Here is a 22,701-nt window from a genome sequence, read left to right as displayed (position 1 = left end):
CACTGGGGCTACGCTCTGGGCGGCCGGGGCCGCGGCCCGGACGAGTACGAGAAGCGCTACAACGGCGCCTTCCCGCCGCAGCTGCGCGCCCAGATGCGCGACCTGGCGCGGGGCATGTTCGTCTTCGGCTACGACAACTACATGGCGCACGCCTTTCCCCAGGACGAGCTCAATCCCATCCACTGCCGCGGCCGGGGGCCCGACCGCGGGGACCCGTGAGTAGCCGTCGCCAGTCGACGCCCGGGGTCGCGCACCCCACGCGCTTCCTTCCGTCCTCCAGGTGCCCCCAGGGGTGCCAGGGCCTTTAGGGTCCGTGGGGTAGCGTCCGTCCGCTCCGTGTCCTGGGCTGACCACTTTTGAGGTCCCCCTTGGCTTGAGGGTGCTAGATGGGCCGGCGGCTGTTCTCTTTCTGGATTCTCCCGGAATTTTCGAACTTCAGGACAGCTGTCTAGCTCAGTCTCTTTTACAGATGGGGAAACTGAGGCCCAGAGACCGGAAGGGAGAGTGGCAGTGCCAAGGGCTAGCGTGTGTGTGTATGTGTGTGTGTGTGGAGGGGGGTGGTTCTAGACTACCATCTCGAACTCTTTCCCCAGATGAACATATAGTCTAAATGTAAATGTAATTCCTATGTAAACACAGCTTCAGAACAAGCCCTTGTTTCCCTTCTAATTGGATTGCCACAACCAGCTCTTTGCCTTATGAAAATTCAGGAGTTGATCCCAAGAAAGGACTTCTCCAAAGTCATCCAGTGAGTTTAAGGCAGAGGGATTACAGCCTTTCTCCTTTACGGGGTCTGCTTTTAGACTGAGAATAGTTAGGTGGGAGGGAGGCAGGGAGGCTGTCAGGTCCAGATTTGGGGTCCTGATACTCTAGGTGAGATTCCTTGTACGCTGAATTCTCTGTCCCATAAATTCTCCCACTCTGGTGGCAGGACTGTCAGGAGAGGTCAGCTAGTCCTCACCATCCACTAGTCTTGTTTGCAAAGGCTGTCCTCTAAGGGTCACTGCTGTTGACATCAGAGTCCAAGAGGGCAGCACACCCAGCGGAGGACCTGGAGGAGAGGGGTGTGCATTGCCATGGACGCTGTTAGGCCGGATAGGTGACTGCCTTCCTCTGTTTACCTCGCTTGGGTGGGGGTGGAGGATTTGGGTTGCTCAGTGCCTTGACACAGCTCATGGCTGCCTTGGACGTTTGCGTTTTCCATCACCTTGTGGAACAAGGGAGTCTGAGAGGTTCAAAGAGTTTTTATGATGGTTTGGTTATCCACAAATTCTTGTCTTAAATTGCAATTTGAGAATATGATGTTTTAGTGAAACAGGAGCACATCACAGGCTAACTTCAAAGGACTAGGCCTTTCCAAAATTGTAGGAAACTGATGAGTTATTTTTCTTGTTTAAGCATATCAGCCTTCATACATACAGTTTTTTTTTCTTTTTGAGCAAAAACTTTATTGAATTTTGAAAAAAAAAGTACTGGGCCTTTCCAGATTTTACAAAGTGAATGAGTTATTTGTTTCGCTTAATTAGAGGGGATTTTATACCTATTATTATATTTTCTTTCAATCTTTCTTTTTTTTTTTTTAGGATAAACTTAGCTAAATTTTTGGGGAAAAAAGCCTAAAATTTCACCAGTTTTTAAAATTTATCTTTCCTGCTAGCTCCTGCCCATATGCCTATACTCTCTTCACATAATTGCAATCGAAGTGTGTATACATATTTTGGATCTTAATTGTGCTTTCTCACTAATGCATGCGCATAGTATTGCAAAGAAAGGAGAGAGCACCTTCAGTAAGTGCCATTATTCTCTCTCAGACTCTTTCTCAGATTTGCCTTTTCTGGTGGACTTAAGGACCATTGTTTATTGGGGAATTGTGACAATACTTTCAATTGGGAATATGATGGATTGGAGAGTGAGTTGATGACATCTTTGTTTTTCTTAATGAACCATAAGAGGCCTCTAAAGAATTGGTAGCCCCTCTCCAGCAAGGTGAGGTGGTTGATTTAACATGTTGGTCCGGGTGGTGTCCTGTGTGACTTAAGCCGTTGTTTCAGGAAGAAAGCTGCTGCTAAGTGGTTTGGTTTGGTTATACAGTGGCAATCTGTGTAAGTTAAGGTCAGGTTGCTTTAAGACAGATATGTTGTCATTGGAAAGATGGTGTTAGTATTGGTGGGGCAGGACAGCATTTGGGGAGTTGTGCACAGAGGTTAGTAAGCTTTTTGGTTGCTAAACTTTTGTGTCTTTAAGGAGATGAAAGAGCCCTGGAGTTTTGGTGGCACTGGCCACTTACAAAGAGTGGAAAGGTTAATTTTTTGTACTCTCTTTCCTTAAACTCCTTTCAGGCTTTGGTATTTTTGAGGAAACTTTAGAACCAGGTCTTTGTTGTTTTGACTGAAATAATAGGGCACATTTACATCCCCCAAATAAATATTCTGTAATAAAACTCTGTCAGATTTATTTTATTTTATTTTATTTTTTTTGTCTTTTTGTCTTTTTCCGTGTCCGGCAACGGATCGCAACCCTCAGTGTTGCCCCCGTACCGGACCGGGGACCGGCAACGGGATTGCAACCCTCGGTGTTGCTCCCGCGCCTCGCTCAGCCAGTGAGCGGGAACCGGTCTGCATGTGGGATCCGAACCCTCGGGCGGGAGCGCTGCCGCGCTTCCCAAGCGGTGCACTTATCCAGTGCGCCACCGGGCCGGCCCCTGTCAGATTTATTTTTTAATCAAATGTATTCTAATGATTGCTGTCAAATATATTCTAATGATTCTTCTAAAAAACTGAACTCGCCATAAGAACATTATGTAAAAAGTACAGATACAAAAATGGGTGCTAAACATGTGTGTCTTTTCTTTTTAGCCACTTTACTTGAGGCTTATCTTGCCTGTCTTGTTTGCCTGGGGGTTGGGTGACGTGTTAATAAAACCTGAACACTTTAAAAATAGCAAATCTAGGAGCTGGCTGGTTAGTGCAGTAGCTTAGAGCACAGCCATATAACACCAAAGTCATTGGTTTGGTTCCCTGTACCAGACAGCTGCCAAAAAAGAAATAAATAAAAATAAAAATAGCAAATCTTTCTGTCCAGCTAGAGATTACTATGCAAAGTCAGTTCTTCTCACATCCCCAATTTGGGTTGGAGGATCCACATTAAGAGTTTCTTTGACTAAATTTAGATATTACATTTTCATAATCCTGTAAATGCTAACTATAGTTCAGGGCTTGGATATGTGACCATTCTTGCTGACTCCTCAAACATATTGCTGTTAAAACAAAAAAGCAAATCTCAAATTAACAAACCACACCAATAGTGGCCCCAAACCTACTCATTCCTGGGCACCCCAGCTTATGATGACCTCCTCTGCATTCCTCTTTCTCTGAAGTCCTGCCCTCCAGAAGCAGGCCCCCGTCTTTTTTTCTGTGATGTCATTGAACTGTATGAACATGAGTCTCCTTAATTTACTCAGTTCTCCTTTAAGTTCCTTTCCTTTGAGCTGCTATTCCACATTTTACATTGCTTGAGAATTGAATACTATGTGTATTTACCTACATTTCCCTTTGTCTTGTCTTCCCAGATTCTCAATCCCTGGAACGCAGGGACTGTTTCTTATCTTATCTCTGTGCCTACACAGCACCAGGTAGATTTCTGAACAGCTGTACAGGTTAAGTATATGGGGAAAATTTTTTTTAACACACGTGTGATTTTGTTAGCTATATAATCAAGAATTTTCTTTTTTTTTGTCTTTTTCCGTGTCCGGCAACGGATCGCAACCCTCAGTGTCGCCCCCGTACCGGACCGGGACCGGCAACGGGATTGCAACCCTCGGTGCTGCTCCCGCGCCTCGCTCAGCCAGTGAGTGGGAACCGGTCTGTATGTGGGATCCGAACCCTCGGGCAGGAGCGCCGCCGCGCTTCCCAAGCGGCGCACTACAGCAGTACGCCACCGGGCCGGCCCATAATCAAGAATTTTCTATCAGAGGCCGTACTTTTCTCCATCTTTTCTGTTTTGAGTGATAAGAACTTTAAAAACTCATAGTGGGTGAGTGCCGTGAACATTCGCACATGGTGACATTAAGTGGAGCGTTCAGTTTTGTGGTTCAGCCAGCTGGATATGTAGAAAGATGTGCACTTTTGAGCCTCACCGTGTTCTGGAAGACTGAGTTCTTGGCTTGAGACACTTAAATGGTGTCTGGTCAGACTGGACATCAAGAATATCTACAAAGAACAAATCCACAGTCTTAGCTGCATAGGATAATTTCATGCTGTTAGGCCAAAAGAGTTTCAGGGAGTCTTATTTTTTCCTTCATTCCCCTCCCCCCCTTTTTTTTTTTTTCTATTTTGGCGCATTTTGAAGGAGTGTATAGCAATTATTTGGTAGAAAAGAATGAAAAGTGTTCTAGTGAACACCCCAGATCTTTGAGTGGACTTGTCTGATTAGCGTGGAGAGGAGGAGCCACCACAGTTAATGCAAATACATTTTCTTTCTTTCTTCTTCTTTTTTTTTTTTTTTTTACTGTGGCAACTGTTATCAGTTGTTAGTGACTGCTTGGGCATTGCATCAAGAAGTATTTTAAAACTGGATCTGTTTTAGTTCTAGACTAAAAGTAAAAGCACAATAAAACATGGGAAGGCGTGCAGTGCTCAAAATTAGTAATGCCTTCCACGGGCTGTGCAGGTGGGGACAGGGACACATGCCACAGATTAAGCTGTACCTCAGGAGAGGGTGGTTACATGTGGTTTGCTCACTCACCATCTAGCTTGGTTGCTAAATGATGATTTTTCTGGTGCGGTGGGTTGTTAGAGCCCACTCTGAGCAGTAGATCAACATAATAAATATTCAAACCCAGCAGAATATACTTGAGTTGGCAGAACTGAGCATGAGGATCTCGTGTCTCTTATGACCCCCTCCTCCAACCTTCAACATTTCCCGTATCCCTTCCGGCTGGCAGTACCCTTGAGAGGCATATTTGAATCCATAGCTTTCGCCTTGTGAGGACCTTGTGATATTACAGAAATTTATTTAGAAAGAATCAACAAATAGAAGAAGGAGGCGTGGTTTTCCAGCCATACAGTTTGCTGATTTCATGGCTTGTGGGAGACGAGATAGCCCTAGTTCGTAGATAGCCCCCTCTATATCACTTGTTTTAAAAAATGTAGCTAAAATTTTGCTATAAATTCTTTGTTCTTGATTAAATGGCATAATATGGCATAACACAAGGCAATTGGAAGGTTCAGATAAGATGACATACTTGTACCTGCTTTATTATGTAAGGCCATTTCACTCCAGCTGAGGCACGTAGCAGGCCTGTCAAGGAACACAGCAAGCCCCCCAGAACATGGGAGATGCTATGCTGTCCCCCAGAAGCTTCTCTCACTGGGGGTGATCCAAGGGAAAGATAAAGTGCTCTGGGGATAATGATGGAAGACTCCAGATATCAATGAATCTGTTACTGGAAATAAAACTGGAGCTTTTTCACTTTGGCCTCTAATAAATGAAATTTCAAAATAGGTCTCCCCTTACTATCATTTTTTTCAAGCTTCTGCAATTATTTTCTGGGTTTGTGGGAATGGGCCAGTAGAGTAAATGAGGTCCCCAGAATGTTTCGAGCCGTACTTTTTTACTTTAATTATTTCTCCATCCCTACCTTTCCCAAATGTATTAGTTGTTATGGTTGTGGTTGTCACTTTTACTGTTATAAAGAAATATCAGAGTGACTGAAGAGCTTTACCCTTGTTGTCCTGAAGTTGTTCTTGAGATTGTTTCAGAATGGAAAATTGGTGTTGATTATGGGGGTGGGAGGTGTGTGGCGGAAACATCTATGCAGCTCCAGTTAAGAAGAAAGGGCCTCAATTCCTGCTTTGGTTCATGGTAAAAGACGTCTCAGAATTAATGGAAATAATGGGGATTCTTTGGATGAGGTGTTACTGAAAAGATGATATAAAGAAGTTAATTTATTCCCCCATCCAGACGACAGATGAGTAACACTGAGACTAGCTGAAGGTATTTACTACTTATGTATGTAATTGGCTGGAGTGTTTAATTTCTGTATTAAAGTGTTACAGGTAGGTCACATGACAAGTCTCTCCTTTAGTTCCTAGTGATTGCCAGATCTGAGCTTTTTGAAGCTGGACATGATCAAAGAGAGCATTTATGGTGATAAAACTTTCTCAGAGAGGGCAAATGACTCGTGCACCATCTCCTGACTCCCCGATGAGTGTTCTTTCCACTATAGTACAAGTGTGTCTCTGTGGTTTGTGACTCGATTCTACTTACAGACACTGTAGAAGCTTGCTTTTGAGACAGAAAGACCTTTGCCATACTGATCCACCCATAATCAGTTCCTGAGTAAATACAAGTTGCTGGCAGTTGTAGTTTCTAATAGGTGTTTAGTTTTAGTGTCTTTTTACACTTTTAAAATAAAGTACCTTTGTTTAATTCTTAATTTTATTTCTTTTTCAGTTCAAATCTGAACATCAATGATGTACTAGGGAACTATTCATTGACTCTTGTTGACGCGTTGGACACACTTGCAGTAAGTGTTCATCTTTTTTTAAAAGAAAAAAAATTAAGATTTTTTTGAGTTGATTAACCCTAATTTCCCCCAGCAATGGGAATTTCAGGGAACAGGAACCTGATACTCCAAATGTATTGCTAGCTTTGATAGCTATTATTTATTTTAATGACCTTAAATGGGAAGAGCAAGGAAAGAGTTGGTGGTTAAATGAGGGGAAATGTGATTCTCCTAAAAAAAAAAAAAGAAGGGAAGAAATGTGTAATTGTGTTTTGTTTCCCACTATCTTATTCCATAAAGGAATCAGTCCATAGAGAAATCCATTAATGTTTACATTTATTGTATTACTATTTCAGGAATAAAAGACAGAAGATCTCAGAGTTGTAGGTACCCTGAAACACCACCTGGCTCACAAGAGTGTGTCTGAGCCCTGGGCTAGCCCATATGTGGAGCTCTCTACAAACACTCCTTTTTATTTGCTGTTGCTTATTTTATGGACACTATCCACTCCATACTTGAGCTGCCAACTTGGGTGCTGCCTTTACCTCCTCATCCTTTGGCCAGATATGCAGAAACATAGTAAAGGCAAGAAGACACTGTGGACATGATACATGATCAGGCTGTGTCTATGGGCTTAGTCTAATTCATGCCCTTTTGCTATAGAATACAATTTCCAAGGGACTATATTACAGCACAGCTTTGTTTTTAAATCTCCTTAGAAAAGGTGGTTTTACAACTTCTTTGCTCTCCTTCATTGTCCAACAAGCTTTTCCCATTAGGAAATTCTTACTGCAGTCTAGCCCAAATCCTGTATTTAATGATTTATTCTGGTTTCTTTTAACATTTCTTAAAAGTGTTTAAAGCTGTTTCAATTAACAGTTTAGAGTTAAAAGGAGTTAGAAATGAGTAATGAGTAATGAGTAATGCTACCTAAGTTTGCATTACGCTGTTCAGGATCTTGCTATTAGTAGAATTATCAGAATTTGGAAAGACCTTGAGAGATCATTGTACGTTCTCATTTTATAAATAAGTAGCAGAACTAGGACCCTTGATCTAATAGAAAATCTAGAGTACTGGATTTGATTCTACTAGACTGTAGTTGCAAAGCAATTTGGTTTCCCAGTATCTTCTTCTGAAGTTATCGCTGCTCCATTTAAGTCATCACTGATCAAAATGTGCCCAGACAAGTATTCCAGCCTACTTAGAGCTAACTTGTTGAAGATACTAGAGGATGACTCAGCCTACAAGGGTTGCTTAAAAAGAGAAGTCCTAAGACTCATATACAGCTTATGAAAGCTCACTTTTCTCCCTGAGCCTTTTTTTTTTTTGTTCCATTTTGTCTTTTTATCTCTCTGCCATACTTGTTAAGTACAGAGACTTTATCTCTATTATTCAGTGTGGGAATGCAAATATTTGTTCAAAAAATGAATTTCTACCAATCCAGCATTTCCTAACACAGATTTCAAGGATGTACTCCCTGAAAGTAGAGTTCTGTTCCCAAATGAACTTGAGAAATTCTGTGTCTGTCCCACTATTGGAGAGCCATAATGTGCATCAACATTTTAAAGGCTCTGAGAAGTTCTGCAGTAAATAAACCTATTTAACTCTTCTGTCCAATCCAGCTTTCTGAAACATGAGTGAATGATTTTATAGCCTGGTTTGGTTACTCTGGGCTCTGTAAGTATCTGAGTAAAATGGAAAATTGCAATATGTAATTAAGAGTTGCTGGCTTCCTTTACCATCTTCTACTTGATCTGAGATCATATCATCATCTGCAGCTGCACCAGATATTGTTGCTGGTGAACATCTGTAAGGAAACAGACCCACCTCTGTGGGTTTCATTGTAGAATATCCGGCCTTTAATGTGTTAGCCTGTCAGGCTGACTTTTCAGGTGTTACTTATGTTGAGGTTTTCCTTTTCTTTTGTTAACGTTTTAAACAGGCTTTGACAGGTGTGCTGTGGAAACACTCAGAAGAGAGCAGTACTATGACCATTGGCTGCAACTTGCAGTATTATTGCATAATCTTTTAAAAGGAAAGAACTGAATGTCAGAAAAGAAACATCTGTACTTGCTCTGTATGTTACAGCAAAGTAATTATAAGGGGGAAAAGATGTAGCAGACCAATAGATATTAGGAAGTAAGACCTACATGAAAGAAGTAGTGTCTGATAAAATTATTTGTTTTTTCTTGATTTTTTTTTTTTCTTTTTGGTGGCTGACCGGTAAGGGGATCCACACCCTTGACCTGTAATCCTTGATTTTTTTGTGTGTGTCCTTAAAATGTCATTGTAGTGATAAGATTGTCATAAAATTTGGAATAGAATGAAGTCATTTCAGTTCAGGTTAATCTATAAAATTTTATGCCCAATTTGCATTTTGTGTAGGAGAGGCTTGGTGTATGACATTGTATCCACACACCCAAAATAGGAATCATAATTCTAGATCACTTTTTAAAAAGGACATAGAGCTGATTATTTGTATGTTTTGTTTTATGTGTCCCTGGCTTTATGCTGTGTTCCAAAACCTATTATTACTATTTATCAAACTGTTTAGACATCTAGATGACAAGCAAGTTCAGTCAGTTTTTGAGATGTTTGGGTCTCCTGAGAGACAAGCACCCAAGCTGTTGATTTATTTGCGGAGCACAGGGAAAGTCATATTTTTGTTTTCTCAATTTTTAAATCTATTTTTGCCCATTCCACAAGTTTTGGGAGCTACAGTGCCTTTCACGATAAATAAGTTGAGACTGAAGTTTGAGGGAGAATGGTGTGGGAAGACAAGGAGTGCCAGTGATTTTATGAGGAATTATCTTCACAGTTTTGCCATTTGGAGATAGGATTCTTGAGTTGGAAGAAATAGGCTTGCCATCTGGCCCGGAATACGTTCTGAGAAATAACTGTGCTTCTCTACCTTTTGTGTTTTTACTCCTGCAGTGGCAAAACCACACACAGACGTTTAGATGATGTGGCCTGCTGCTGTGATCATGTAGCCTGTTTCATTTCAAGCTGCTGTAATGGTCTATGTTCCTCTTTTTAAAGGTAATGGGAAATTCATCCGAGTTCCAGAAAGCAGTCAAGTTAGTGATCAACACAGTTTCATTTGACAAAGATTCCACTGTCCAAGTCTTTGAGGCCACGATAAGGTAAAATAGTACTTACAATGAATTGAAGGCTTCTTTTTGTGTATGTATAGAGAAGGATTCCTGTGAGGGTCTTCTAGCCCCAAGATCTACGTAGAGAGTCCATATAAACCTTGTGGGCACAGTGCACATTTTTCATGTTTAGTTTTATATTTATACAAATTGGTACAATTGATATTTCAAAGTAATCACACATTTTGGACTAAACAGAAAGACACTTATGTTTTAATGGGGGTGTAAGAAGGTGTCCCTCTAATGCAGAGTTTCATGGTTTCCCTTTATGTCTGGTCTCATTTCTTGCATTCACTGTGTCCTAGGAAAACCCCTACATATTTCTAAAAGAAATAAGAGTTTCCCATCTCACCTACCACCTACTGAAAACCACTGCTTACCATTTTGGTGTATTTCCTTCTCATGTTTGTCCCTTAGTAATCTCTCTCTCTCTCTTTGTTTAATGTAGGGATCATATTCTATGCCCAGTTTTGTATCTTGCTTTCTTTAGTTTGATATATTATGACTTCTTCTGCTTAATGTCATTTTTAAATAATTATATTACTGCATAACATTTCAGTTTACAGATGTAATATTTATTTAAGATTAACGTTATGAAAACATTTGTTCTGAAAAATGTCACAGTCCACTTCATATCATTGGAAGGGGACATTTGTGTGTCTACAGGGCATAGATCTAAGCTGGGAGCCTCCTGCCTCTGAGTGGTCCATTTTCTCCTTGTTCTCTTCTCTTTCTCCTCACCTTGCCTCTTTACCAGATATTAGAGAAGTTCATCAGTTGCTTGGCAGCCAAAACTAAATAAGTTACTTATTTAGTTGTCTTGCCTTTTTCTCTTTGTTATATGGCTAAGTTTTTTCCCCAGGTGAGATAAATCAAGAGTAATTTAGTGGAATAATAAGTAAAATTTATTGAGGACAATCAGTATACTCCAATTAATACACTCTCTTAATGCCCTAACATTAAGATTGTAAAATATGTTAATATTTAAATGGTATTTTTCTTGGTAGCCTCAGATGAATGATTCCCTTTCTCCCTGTCAGTAATGTGGTTAACTAAGAATCAATCATGTACTATCAGAACTGGAAAGACTTTAAGAGGCCATTAAGTCAAGTCCTTCTGACTCCAGGCAGTTCTCAGTCCACAAGGAAATAGAGGCTTCTTCTGTCGTTTTTAATTTGCATTTACCAGCAACGTGATTTCATTATTTTTTGTTCTTCCTGTCATTAGGGTCCTGGGAAGCCTCCTTTCTGCCCATAGAATAATAACTGACTCCAAGCAGCCCTTTGGTGACATGACAATTAAGGATTACGATAATGAGTTGTTGCACATGGCCCATGACCTGGCTGTGCGGCTCCTCCCTGCCTTTGAAAACACCAAGACAGGGATCCCATATCCTCGGGTAGGTTTGAACCTTTGTGTTTGACAATTTGCCATCTTCCTGAATTAAAACTCTTTGCTGTATTAATTTATTTGGAGGAAGGAATAATGGGGCTGAGGTAGAATAGGAAAGTGGTGTCCTTGAGAGAATTCGGTCCTAGGTATGATGTAATTGTTTTTTAATCCATTCAGCATTTACTGTGTGTGACATACCTGATTTAATCCTTCCCTTTAGGGAACTTATGTTTCTGTGTTCAGTATGATTAAGTCCTTTTACTTGTGTGATTTTTATCTTCTGCTACAAAATAGTGTGGGCAGTTTGTGTTCATTTCTGACTTGGGTGTATTTTCCTAAAGATCCTCACATGTATATTACAGGAGTTCAGTGATTGTTTTTTTGAATGCTTCACATGATCTTCAAGTAAAGCCTGCACAGACCAGCAAGTTAGGTGCTGATTTAAATGCAAGATCTGGAAGGAGATTATATCTTTGTGGCATCTGATTTGTTGAGCCCAGAACTCCTCTGGGAATTGAGTCAGCCTTTTGGGTAACCAGCGCAGAACTGCCACACCATGGATCCTCTGTGGTGAAGCCAGCTGTCATGTTCTGCTATGCTGACTTTTCCTCCCAGTCTGAGATTTGTCTGTGTCTGCTGAGCAGGAGTGAGGTCACAGTTGCTCACTTAAAATTTGTAAGTGATTCCATAGCTTGCCTTTGTTTCTAACCCCAAAGCCTTGTTGTTTTGCAAACATGAAGAAAACCTGCTGGAAAGAGATGGTTTAGTGAATAGAATTATAATTATTTCCTGAAGACTTGCTTTTATTAATAAGATGAGTCTCTGCTGTTCTTATCTTGTGTCTTTTTATTTTTACTTTTTATTTTTTTTGGTGGCTGGCCAGTATGGGGATCTGAACCCTTGACCTCAGTGTGTTACAAGGCTGCTCTCTAATAACTGAGCTAACTGGCCAGCCCTTTGTCTTTTAAATTTAACTCTCACATTCATCTCAGATGCAACTTGGGAGGCAGTGCACTGACTCTCACCGTGGTAAGCTTGGCTTGTTAGTCAAATGTAGTATCTGTTTTCTGGCCTTTCACCCCAGTGGGTTCCTTGAGTGTTGCCATGAAGCCTTTGTCTCTTCCTGTCCCCAGGTGAATCTAAAGACAGGAGTTCCGCCTGACAGCAATAACGAGACGTGCACGGCAGGAGCTGGTTCCCTCCTGGTGGAATTTGGGATTCTGAGCCGACTGCTGGGGGATTCCACGTTTGAATGGGTGGCCAGACGAGCAGTTAAAGCCCTTTGGAGCCTCCGGAGCAATGATACAGGACTATTAGGTGTGGAGGCATCTTCTTGTGCCAGTGGGACTGCATACCGTCTGGTCCCCTCCCCTTTGAGCTTCTCTGAGGCTCTCCCACCCTCCACCACTTCTTCGCTGTACCATTGAATCTGAAAATTGACGACTCAGTGGCCCTCAGTGTCTGCCACATCCAGTTTCTTTATATGACCTTTTACTTAGAGTGAGGCTGTAAAGTTTGATGGAAAAGACTAATGTTTCTGCCGTTTGAGGGCTCCCTTATGATTTGGATCCCTTGGCATATTCCACTTGAAAATTACTGTTAATGGAAATGCTGCAAAAAGAACTGCCCCTGAGGCAGATTTTATTGCTTCAATATAGGGTTCCAAATATAGGAATTTAGAGTTACTGGTGGAACAGCTTTTTCCTTTTAAAAAATCTAGGTGTGGAGTAGTAGATTGAAAGCCCAGATTAAACCTATATTAGGTGGGGGTTTTTCCACTGAGAATGTTTGGTCAAGGTGTTACTAAAAAATTATTATGGAAAATTTCAAACATAATAGAGATAAAGTATAAGGAATAATAACCCCTGTGTACTCATCATTCATCTTTAATAATTATCAGTATTTTGCTAACTCAAGATGTATAACTCAAATATGTTTTTACCTTATGTAACTGTTTGTCTCATATTGGAAAATATTTTCTTTCTGGCACTGGGAAGTAACTTGATTGGTTGTCCTCCAGCTGTAGTGGGTTGTTGCAAAAGCTTTGTTTTTTTTTTTCCTTTTTGTCTTTTTTCATGACCGGCAACGGGATCGCAACCCTCAGTGTCGCACCCGTACTGTGACCGGCAACGGGATCGCAACCCTTGGTGTCGCGCCCGCACTGTGTTCAACCAGTGAGCTGACCAGTCTCTATATGGGATCCGAACCCTCGGCGGGAGTGCCTCCATGCTCCCAAGTGCCGCACTCTACCGAGTGCGCCACCGGGCCGGCCCTAAAAGCTTTGTTTTTAAGAGTGATTTTTTATTTTTATATTTTTGGTGGCTGCCTGGTATGTTTTTTTTGTTTTTTAAGTTGTAAAATGTATATTCAAATTTGTATTTAACCACAACAATAGAGATAAAGAAGCCACTCAGATTGTCAGTCTATCACCAAATGGTTGGTCAGTGTCTCCCTTAATTGTTAATTTTTTAGCTTTCCATAGATCCTTTCAGCCTGGCATGTGCAGCTTTTAAATATTTTCAGTTATAATATAATATAAACAAACAGTTTTATCCTGCCTTAATTTGGCAGGTCATCTAAGTGTTTCCAAGTTATTACCTTGTTTTCATAGTTATCATTTATTGGAAGCTACATAACTGTCCATTAACTCTTTTTCTCATGTTGGAGTCTAGTTATTTCTCTCCCTCTCTTTTTTCCATTTTACAGATAATTTTCTGGTAAATAACATTTTTTTTTTTTTAAGGATAATTTCCCAGGAATGGCTGTACTGGGTTAAAAGCTATGAACACTCTTTTGGGTTTTAAGATGTATTGTCAATCTGGAAAAGCGACATGACAAACCTGTTTTCCTTTTACGTTAAATGTATATCTCCATTTTTGTGTCAGTGGTTAAACATTCAGAAAAATCTCTAGGCTATCCAAGTTACTAATAGGACCGATAAAAATTTTAGGGTCAAGCCTTCACTCCTCTTACCTGACAAAGATGAAGGTGCTGAGGAACAGTGGGGTCGAAATAGGAGGTCTGTCCCCATCCCCCCCACCTGTCCCTCACCCCCAACTGATCCCCACCCCAAGATAATTGGAACCTGAAGCGCCCTGTTTATCTCCGCAGGCAATGTTGTGAACATTCAGACGGGCCATTGGGTTGGAAAACAGAGTGGCTTGGGCGCTGGGCTGGACTCCTTCTATGAATACCTCTTGAAATCTTACATTCTCTTTGGAGAAAAAGAAGACCTAGAAATGTTTAATGCTGCATATCAGAGTATTCAGAACTACTTAAGAAGAGGGTATGTCTCTTTTAACATCTTTTCTGTTGCCTAATTGAGCAAATAGAATGCATTCTGAAATGTTTCTATTTTTCTTAACTTAAATTCACAGGGTCTGTTCGTCTCTGCCCCCCCACCTTTACTGGTTGTTTGTCAGTCATTTGGGGGGTGAAGAGCTCTATTAGCTACTTAGTGCTGCATAGCATAGTACCCCAAAACCTAGTGGCTTAAAACAACAAACATCTCATGTTTTTTCTAAGGGACCAGGAATCCAGAAGCAGCCAAACCGACAGTTCTGGCCCAAGATCCCTCACAAGGTTGCTGTGGAGTTAGTTATGAGCTGGGGCTGCAGCCATGCCAAGGCTCGAGTTGGGGCGGGAGTATCCTCTGCCAGGCCCACGCCTGTGGTGGTTGGCAGGCTTCAGTTCCTCACTGGGTGTGGCTGGAGGTCTCACTTCCTGCCACAGGGAGCCTCTTTGTCGGTAGCTCGTGGCAGCTGGCTTCCTTCAGAGTGAGTAATTCGAGAGAGATAGAGAGACCAAAATGGAACCCCACAGTGCTTTCATGACCTCATCTGGGAATGACGTACCAACACTTCTGCCAGACCATTGGTCACCCGACCAACCCTGATATGGGAGAGGGGCTTACCCAGGGGTGTGACTGCCGGGAGGTAGACTGGTTGCTGTGTGAGATGACACATCCCTGTGTTTTAACTGTGGCTTTAGCTGCAGGTGGAGCTGTAATACAGTAGAGTTATCGAGTTGTTTTGGTTTTTTTACTTTCCAAAGAATTGTTAGAATTTTTCTTTTTACCTGGTAAAAGGACGGGTACACATTTTTTCCCTCTGAGTTTGTTTAAAATGACATTATTTGCCATTTCTCACTTGTGCATTCAGGTGGTAGGAGAGAGAGAGGGCCATTCGAAGCCGCAGCAGCTTCTGCCCTGGAGTCCCTTTTTCTTCCCCAGGCCTGTCTGTGTGCATTTGTGTGTTAAATGGCCAATACTAGTATCGCTACTGAGCTTCCTGCTTGGTGGGGTTTTCTTGGACTCATTTCTCCTTTAGCCGTTGTAGGAGCCGCAATGTTGTGTAAGTGCTGTGTTTAAGTAAGAGGTCTTTTGGCTGGAGTTCAGTCATTTTCACTTTTCAAAGCCCCAAACTAAATTAGGTAGTAGTCCCTGAGGGTCTTGGTCTGATGTATTCCTCCAGGCCCATGCTGTTGGACCATACTAGAGAAGAGACTCTTTGTACAGAGAACTAGGCTTCTACCCTTAGAACAAATCCAGCATAGGCCTGCATTGTATACCAAGTTCTGTTATGTGACAGGGTTCTTAAACCTGAATGTCAAAGTGCTTTCCGCGAAATACAGTGAAATCCTGATATATTACCATGGCTAAGTTTAGAACTTTAATTCTAGGGTGGATGTTATCTTCTGGTAGAGTCTAGTACAGACAGGTAGAGGCAGACTGTCTTCAAAGGTTTAAGGAATGAGTTAAGAGAAAAAGTTAATGTGGGTTCCATTTAAATGAAACAACCAGGAGTTGCCGGAAGAACAGAACTTGAGCTCTGTCAATGAGTTTTCTTCTCACCTTTGAATGCACTGCTTGGATTTGTAGGCGGGAAGCCTGTAATGAAGGAGAAGGAGACCCCCCACTCTATGTCAATGTGAACATGTTCAGCGGCCAGCTGATGAACACCTGGATTGACTCTCTTCAGGCCTTCTTCCCTGGACTGCAGGTATGCTGCAATCAGGTTTGCGAAGAATAAGCAACCATTAGAAAGGCCTTTGATGCCAGAGTGTTCTTTAGCTCCTTTGGATTTGGGAGGTTAATAGCACAACCTGTGTCTATCATTCTCTTTGTGGAATTAGTCCCCAGAATATTGAACAGAGCCATATTGCATAAGTGCAAAACCATGCTTGAAAAGTAACTGTGTGTGATTTTTGGATAGTGCTTCTCTCAGTTGTTTGTTCTTTGTTCATTAGTACATTTAACCTCTTCTCCCATGCAGTTCACAACCCAGATAGTGAGGGCATCTGTTTGTCTGAATTGTCACTTTTGGGTTGATTTTGTCTCCAACCATGTTTGTAGGTCAGAGAAGAGCCGGAGAGTAGAGGCAGAGCCCAGAGCCTTCGTGTCATGTCTTGCCATTCTGGGAAAAGTGTCGCAGCCTGGTGACCTGTGTCTTCTCCTTAGGTTCTGATAGGAGATGTAGAAGATGCCATCTGCCTCCATGCCTTTTACTATGCCATATGGAAACGATATGGTGCCCTCCCCGAGAGGTATAACTGGCAGCTACAGGCCCCTGATGTTCTCTTCTACCCACTGAGACCGGAGTTAGTGGAATCCACGTATCTCCTCTATCAGGTACTAGAGTACACAGTAGTTTGTATTTAACATGAGCAGGACTTGTAGTAGTTGGTTCTTAATGAACACTTGCTGATTGATTTAGAATGATGTTGTTTCACAGTGACTCTGATAGAGTGACCACCTCTCTATGGTCTTGTTAGTGTTCAGTGTCGTTCATGGTTTCGCAGGATGGAGGAGGTGTCTGCAGTCACGTAAGGTTTTTAACCTCACATTTTGCAAAGCTGGATTGTGTCTTTACTGTAGGACTTACTTCTCACATCTTTAAATATTCAAGAGGAAGATTTTGTACTAAGTGTGTTCCAAATTTATTTGACCAAAGTACCATTTTGGGGGGATGCAATTCAGTACCAGTGTACTGTGGAACTCTGGTCTGTGTAATAATTATTCAGAAAAAAAGAAAATTCTTTTTCTTGGTTTTAAAGGAAATCATCTGGGATTCATCTGAATGCCTGTTTTTGTTTAGTGCTAAGAAAAATATATCTTTCATGAAATTACTTTAGTGCCAGAGGGATTGTCACTTTAACTGTGAAATGTCTTCTCCTCGAAAGTTGAAGCCAGATATTTATACTTCTGTGCATGCCGTACATATATACACACTGAGAGTCCTCATCATTCACAAACACAGCAGCATAAGCTGTTACCTTTCCAAGAAGCTGGCCTTTGATGCAACTCAGTAGGCCTGTAGCAAACGCCTACAGTGGGCAAGCCCTAGCAAGCAGAACCTGATTTTTTACAAGCTCTGGTAGTAGGATTAGTACTATGGGTTAGATTTATTCAGCATTTTTTTATGCTGAGTCCTTGCCATTTGCTTCTAGATGAAAAAGGGAGAAATCTTGTGGAACTGGCAATCATCCTCTTGTGTAAAGGGAGACCTCATGAGTTTAGGTAACCTGTCATAGAAAGGGGAAGGTGGCGCCTCATGCTGGCCCTGGAGCCCAGGCTGTGCACATGTTGAGATGGCAGGTGGCTGCTATCTGTGTTCTCCTCCTGAGCTCAGCCCTGGTGCCTGTGGGTTTATGCCACTTTGTTTCTGTCACCGCTTCTTGCCTATTTTCAACTTCTTCCTCACATTGACTGTTTTCTTCAAATGAAGAGAAATCTCCCACTTGACAGATTTACCCTCTGCCGCCATGCCCTGTACTCTTTTAATCCTGAAACAGCTAACCTTGTAGCTTTTGGCTTTTGCTGCTGCATGTTGGCACTAGGCATGTATTAAAGATGATCCCCAACTTTTAAACTGTTTGTGGGTTAATGTCTCATCCTCCCAGAGATTAACAAAACCATCTAAGAGCATGTGACAGAAGAGTCAGCAACCCAAGGACTGACTTCTTAGGGTGACTGGAGAGGAAACTGTGAAAGTCTTATTGTTCCTATTCACTGGCCTTTCCTCACAGTGCTATAATTGGAGTGGGGGCAAGGTCCTGTTTCCCTGTGCCTGTGTCTTAGTTTCTAGAGAGTTCTGAGGCAAGATGGAAACTGGATTTGTTCTCTGACGTGGTACTGTCAGGGTGGGCGTTGCTTCATTTATGACCATGACGGGGATCAGGAGAGCCAAAGCAGAGTATGGTTCTACATTGGAGCAGATTGTCCTAACCCTGGGTATAGTTAAATTGTAGGTGTGCTTTGATGTGAACTGAAAGAGTGCCTACTCCTTTAACATTTGTGCTCCTTGAGGATAAAGTGAGTTAGGCCCAGTTCCTTCTTTTGGCCGGTGACTCACCTCCTTGGGGAATGCCTGCAGTCTCCGTGGTGTTTATAGATGGCATGTTTTCCAAGCTCTTGCTGGATCACATTCTCTCATGTTCTCTCTAGGCAACCAAGAATCCCTTCTACCTCCATGTAGGAATGGATATTCTGCAGAGTCTGGAAAAGTACACAAAAGTCAAGTCAGTTTTCTAAGTTCCTTTCTTTTTCTGTTGGCCACTTTTGATTTAATTTGAGTTGTTCTGGGGAAATATTGTCCTAGTTTTTGCATTTTAATTTATAGAACAGGTCATTAATGTTAATTTTGCAGGGAAATTGTTTACCTTTTGGTGTAGTAGCTCCTCTCCATTGTAGTGGGAATTGCTTTTTACCCCCATTTTTTTTTCCTGTAAGTTTCCAGCAGACTGTGTGTTTTTTATAAGTAACTTATTTTCCCTAGTTATACAAATAATTCATATACTCAGACATTTAGGAAATACAGAAAATATAACAAGGTAGAATATTATCATTGTAATCTCTTCATACAGAGATAAGCATAGTCAGCATTTAAGCGGATATATTTATAATCTTTTTTATATACTTATATATAATGTGTGTATATATGTATATATAAAAAACATACTCTGTATTTCAATTTTGTGACTTTTTTTTTTTTTAACTTAACCAGTGTATCATAAGTATTTTCTTACAAAATACTATTTTAGGGAATCCGAATGATGTCAGTTCTACAAGTACTAGTATTAAAAATTTAAATCAGTCCTTTTAGATTTGTTGCTAGTCATTTTCCTGGTGCTGTGTTCTGCTTTTTGGCCAATATTGTCCCTGCCCCTCCCTCCTACCTGCAACTAACCTGATAATTTAGCAGCCAGGCCACTTTTAAAATAAATTTACAAGCAATCCAAGGATAAAAAATGGATAGCCTTTCAATGTAACATAGTTTATTTTTCATATGGTGTTGGATAACTTGGTTGGTTGTTGTGTTAGTCGAGTACTCCTGCTTTGTCGATGAGCCAGCAGATGGGACGGTGCAGAGGCAGGACTAACTGGATAATTGTCTTGCAGATGTGGGTATGCCACGCTGCACCACGTCATTGACAAGTCCACAGAGGACCGGATGGAGAGCTTCTTTCTTAGTGAGACCTGCAAATACTTGTATCTGGTAAGTGTGTTGCAGGATTAACCAAGGAATATTTAGTGTGGCTTAGAGCAAGCATTGGTGCAGTCTTCTGACGGGTATTTACTGGGCACTGCCATGTGCTGGACGTGGCATGTTCACAGGGATGCAGGCATGGTCAGAACAAAAAGATATTGCTATCTTCCTTCATGGTTTCCAGCTTCATAGAGGAGTCATTTGGCAGGTAAACAAAGAAAACTCATGAGTGCAAGTGGTGAGAAGTGCTGATAGCAATGGGTAGAGGGCCAGCGTTAGTGCACTGGCTGGGAAAGACTCCTCTGAAGAAGAGAGTGGTGTTTAGAGCTTTCTCACTTCTTTTGATTGTTTGTGATCATGGCCGAGGCCTGCAGCCCAGCTGTCTGTCCACGCACACATCCTCAGGCACACACTCGTGTGTGTGGAGAGAGAACTTCTGGACCTGGACGGAAGCTTTGGGATCACCTAGTCAATGTTCAACTAGCCCTCACGGGAGCCACAGCCTGCATAGAGGGGTCAGGTGACTTGCCTGAAATCTTGGGGTGACTGCACAGCAGAGGTGAGGTATGAACCACGGCCCTGCCTCCTCATCCATTACTCTTGCCACCTCACTGCTCTGCCACATGCACGTATATCTCCTGTGCACCTGTGCACGAAGCTGCTCTCCTGCCCTCTCTGTCACTTGCCTCAATGTGGCAACATATAAAAGAAGACTTCTTAAGGCACAAAGGGGGCAGGATTTCCTGGTTGGAAAGTAGCGTGGCGACTGAGAACTTGGGCTGAGAGTTATAGACAGCAGCAGCAGTGGTAAATGTGTCACCCAGTTTGGTGGTTCCCAGGGCTGGGGCAATCTGGTCAGAATCACCCTGGTGCCCTTGTTAAGATAACTAAATCTTTAAAAGAAGTAGTCTCAGGAATCTGTAATTTTGACAAGTGCATCCAGTGATTCTATACAAAGCCAGGTTTTGGAGCCACTGGTCTAATCCCTTAGGACGACTCTTCTGTGTGGCATCACTTTTCACAGAAGACTACAGAGGAGATGTGTCCCCAGCAGACCACGTGGTCTATCTGGTGGGAAGACAGGTGTCCTGCTGCCGAATCCCATGGTGCGCAAAGGTTCTGGCTCTCAGTGTGGCTGGCTGAATAGGCTGACCGTGGGTCTACATCTATCAGGTGTTGGTGTCAGAGGATGTTAACAGGACGAGTTCTGGAGTAAAGGAAGGAGACCCTGGTGGAGGGTGTGCTAGGGAAAAGAACTCAGAATCTGGGGGGAGACGAGTTGGGGTCTACACCATTTTTCTCCCATTCGCTGCTCTGCGTCTCATTTTTCCTGGTCTCTGAAATACGTAGTTTAGGTGACCCATAAGGATTCTGCCATCTCTAAGAATTTCCAAGTATTCATTCAACATGTACTGAACACCTGTCTTGTCCCCCACTGACTTGTCCCATATTGGGTTAGGTTTTCTTTCTGCATGCGCCTGTCGCACCCTCCTTCAGGGGAGGACCTTCCGAGGGGAGGACAGTGCCTTGTGTGCTGTTGAGTCCTCAGTGCCCGACCCATGTTTTGACGCAGGAACTGAACTGAATGTTGGCATGTGTGCTGACTCGGTGCTAGGCCCTGGGGATATGGTAGGGAAGAAAACATGGACTTCCTTCCGCCAGCCTTTATAACTTAGGGTCTGGGTATGTGTGTGGTGGGGACAGTTCTACAATTCCAGCTTAGAGTGGCATATGGGAGTCAGCAAGGAGCTGTTGCAGACTACCTGTGCTTGGGTCTTTGCCCTGGAATTTCTGAATCTGCACGTCTAGGAAAGGTGTGTGTGGGGTGGGGACAGGTCCAGGCGTCTGAGTGTAAACAGGTGATATTGCCTTGCAGCCAGGTCGGGAACCATGGTTGTTAATCTGTCTTTTCACCCATTTGTCACTGAAAAGCATGAAGGTCCAAGCAAATTCTGTTCTCTGAGAAGCTGAGACACTTTCAGAGATAGCCGCAAATGTGCCGCAGTTACCAGTTGTATATTTATTTATTTATTTATTTTTTTCTTTCCCTCTAGCTATTTGATGAGGAGAATCCAGTACACAAATCTGGAACAAGATACATGTTTACAACAGAGGGACATATAGTATCTGTGGATGAACATCTTCGGGAATCACCCTGGAAGGAATTCTTTTCTGAAGAGGGAAGGCAGGACCGAGAGGGAAAGTCTGTGCACAGGCCTAAATCTCACGAGTTAAAAGTCATCAACTCCAGCTCCAATGTGAGTTGCTTCTCCCAGGGGTGGTTTGCATGTGGATGAAGAAAAAATACAACTAATTACTTTGCCATTCAGAGTTCCTGACAGAAAATTAATGGCACACTCAGATTGGGTAATTTGAAGAGTTGCATAAAGAGGCCATTTACATAGGTGTCCTCAGGGTGTGGGAAACCACAGGAGTAGCATTGCCATTATCACTCCTGGCCGCAGGGGCCAGTGGAGAGAGTGGTGGCAGGATCTTGGAAGAGAGAGTTGTGTGGGAGGGGCAGCCACCAGCAGGAGCCTCTGCTCAACCCCAATGGTGGCCTAGCAGGAAAGGAAACCTTCCCCCTCCCCCTTTCTTTTTCTTGTGTCCTGCCGGGGCTTCTCCTTGGCTGTTGCCACCAGAAGCCAGAGGGCAAGGGAGCGTGTTGATATGATCTGTCAGTCTCCTTGGTCCAGAGCCAGGTGGAGAAGGGTGGAGAGTGGGTCCGGAGGAGCAAATGGGAAATTCAGCAAAATCACTGACCAGCAGGAGAGGGGGAAAAAAGCAGTCATAGTCATTATGACTTTTAATGAAAATGCTCTTCAAAGTGCAGCACATACCCAGATTCGTTTAAAGTGGGGCTTCACTTAGAATGAAGCAGCAGGAGAGATTTGGAAATGGAAGTCCTTGAGTCCCTAGTGGAAGTCCCATGTAGTTGTGTTGACTTGAATCAAATAGGATGATTTGGAAGTGAGAATGGGAAAAAGGATCCTGGATCAATCGAAATCCCAAATCTTGTTATCCCGCAATGTATTGGCTGCCCTCTCTCTTCTCTGAAAAAGCTTCAGTTGTTGAGTTCTGCCACCTGACCACAAACCGGTTGCCTTGGCTGGGGGGTGCCCTTTCATCGCAGACTGTGTTCCAGAGCTTTTCTTTAGTGCCCCAG

General features: G+C 42.5%; 1 protein-coding gene across 1 annotated transcript; it reads left to right on the top strand.

Annotated features, from left to right (window-relative positions):
- Positions 1–3: 3 nt before the first annotated feature.
- On the top strand, positions 4–21,793 carry LOC103582332 (ER degradation-enhancing alpha-mannosidase-like protein 1; the record flags this gene model as incomplete). Its single annotated transcript, XM_008563960.1, has 11 exons — positions 4–215; positions 6,454–6,526; positions 9,545–9,648; positions 10,885–11,056; positions 12,183–12,366; positions 14,161–14,335; positions 15,929–16,049; positions 16,508–16,678; positions 18,494–18,567; positions 19,448–19,544; positions 21,590–21,793. Coding segments are annotated over 11 exons (1,587 nt in total), but the record flags the coding sequence as incomplete, so codon positions are not given.
- Between the last annotated feature and the right edge of the window lie 908 nt (positions 21,794–22,701).

The sequence above is a fragment of the Galeopterus variegatus genome, unplaced genomic scaffold, assembly GCF_000696425.1.
Source record: "Galeopterus variegatus unplaced genomic scaffold, G_variegatus-3.0.2 Scaffold15734, whole genome shotgun sequence".
NCBI lineage: Eukaryota > Metazoa > Chordata > Mammalia > Dermoptera > Cynocephalidae > Galeopterus > Galeopterus variegatus.
Note: the sequence above shows the minus strand (reverse complement) of the source record. Positions and strands in the feature narration are given on the sequence as shown.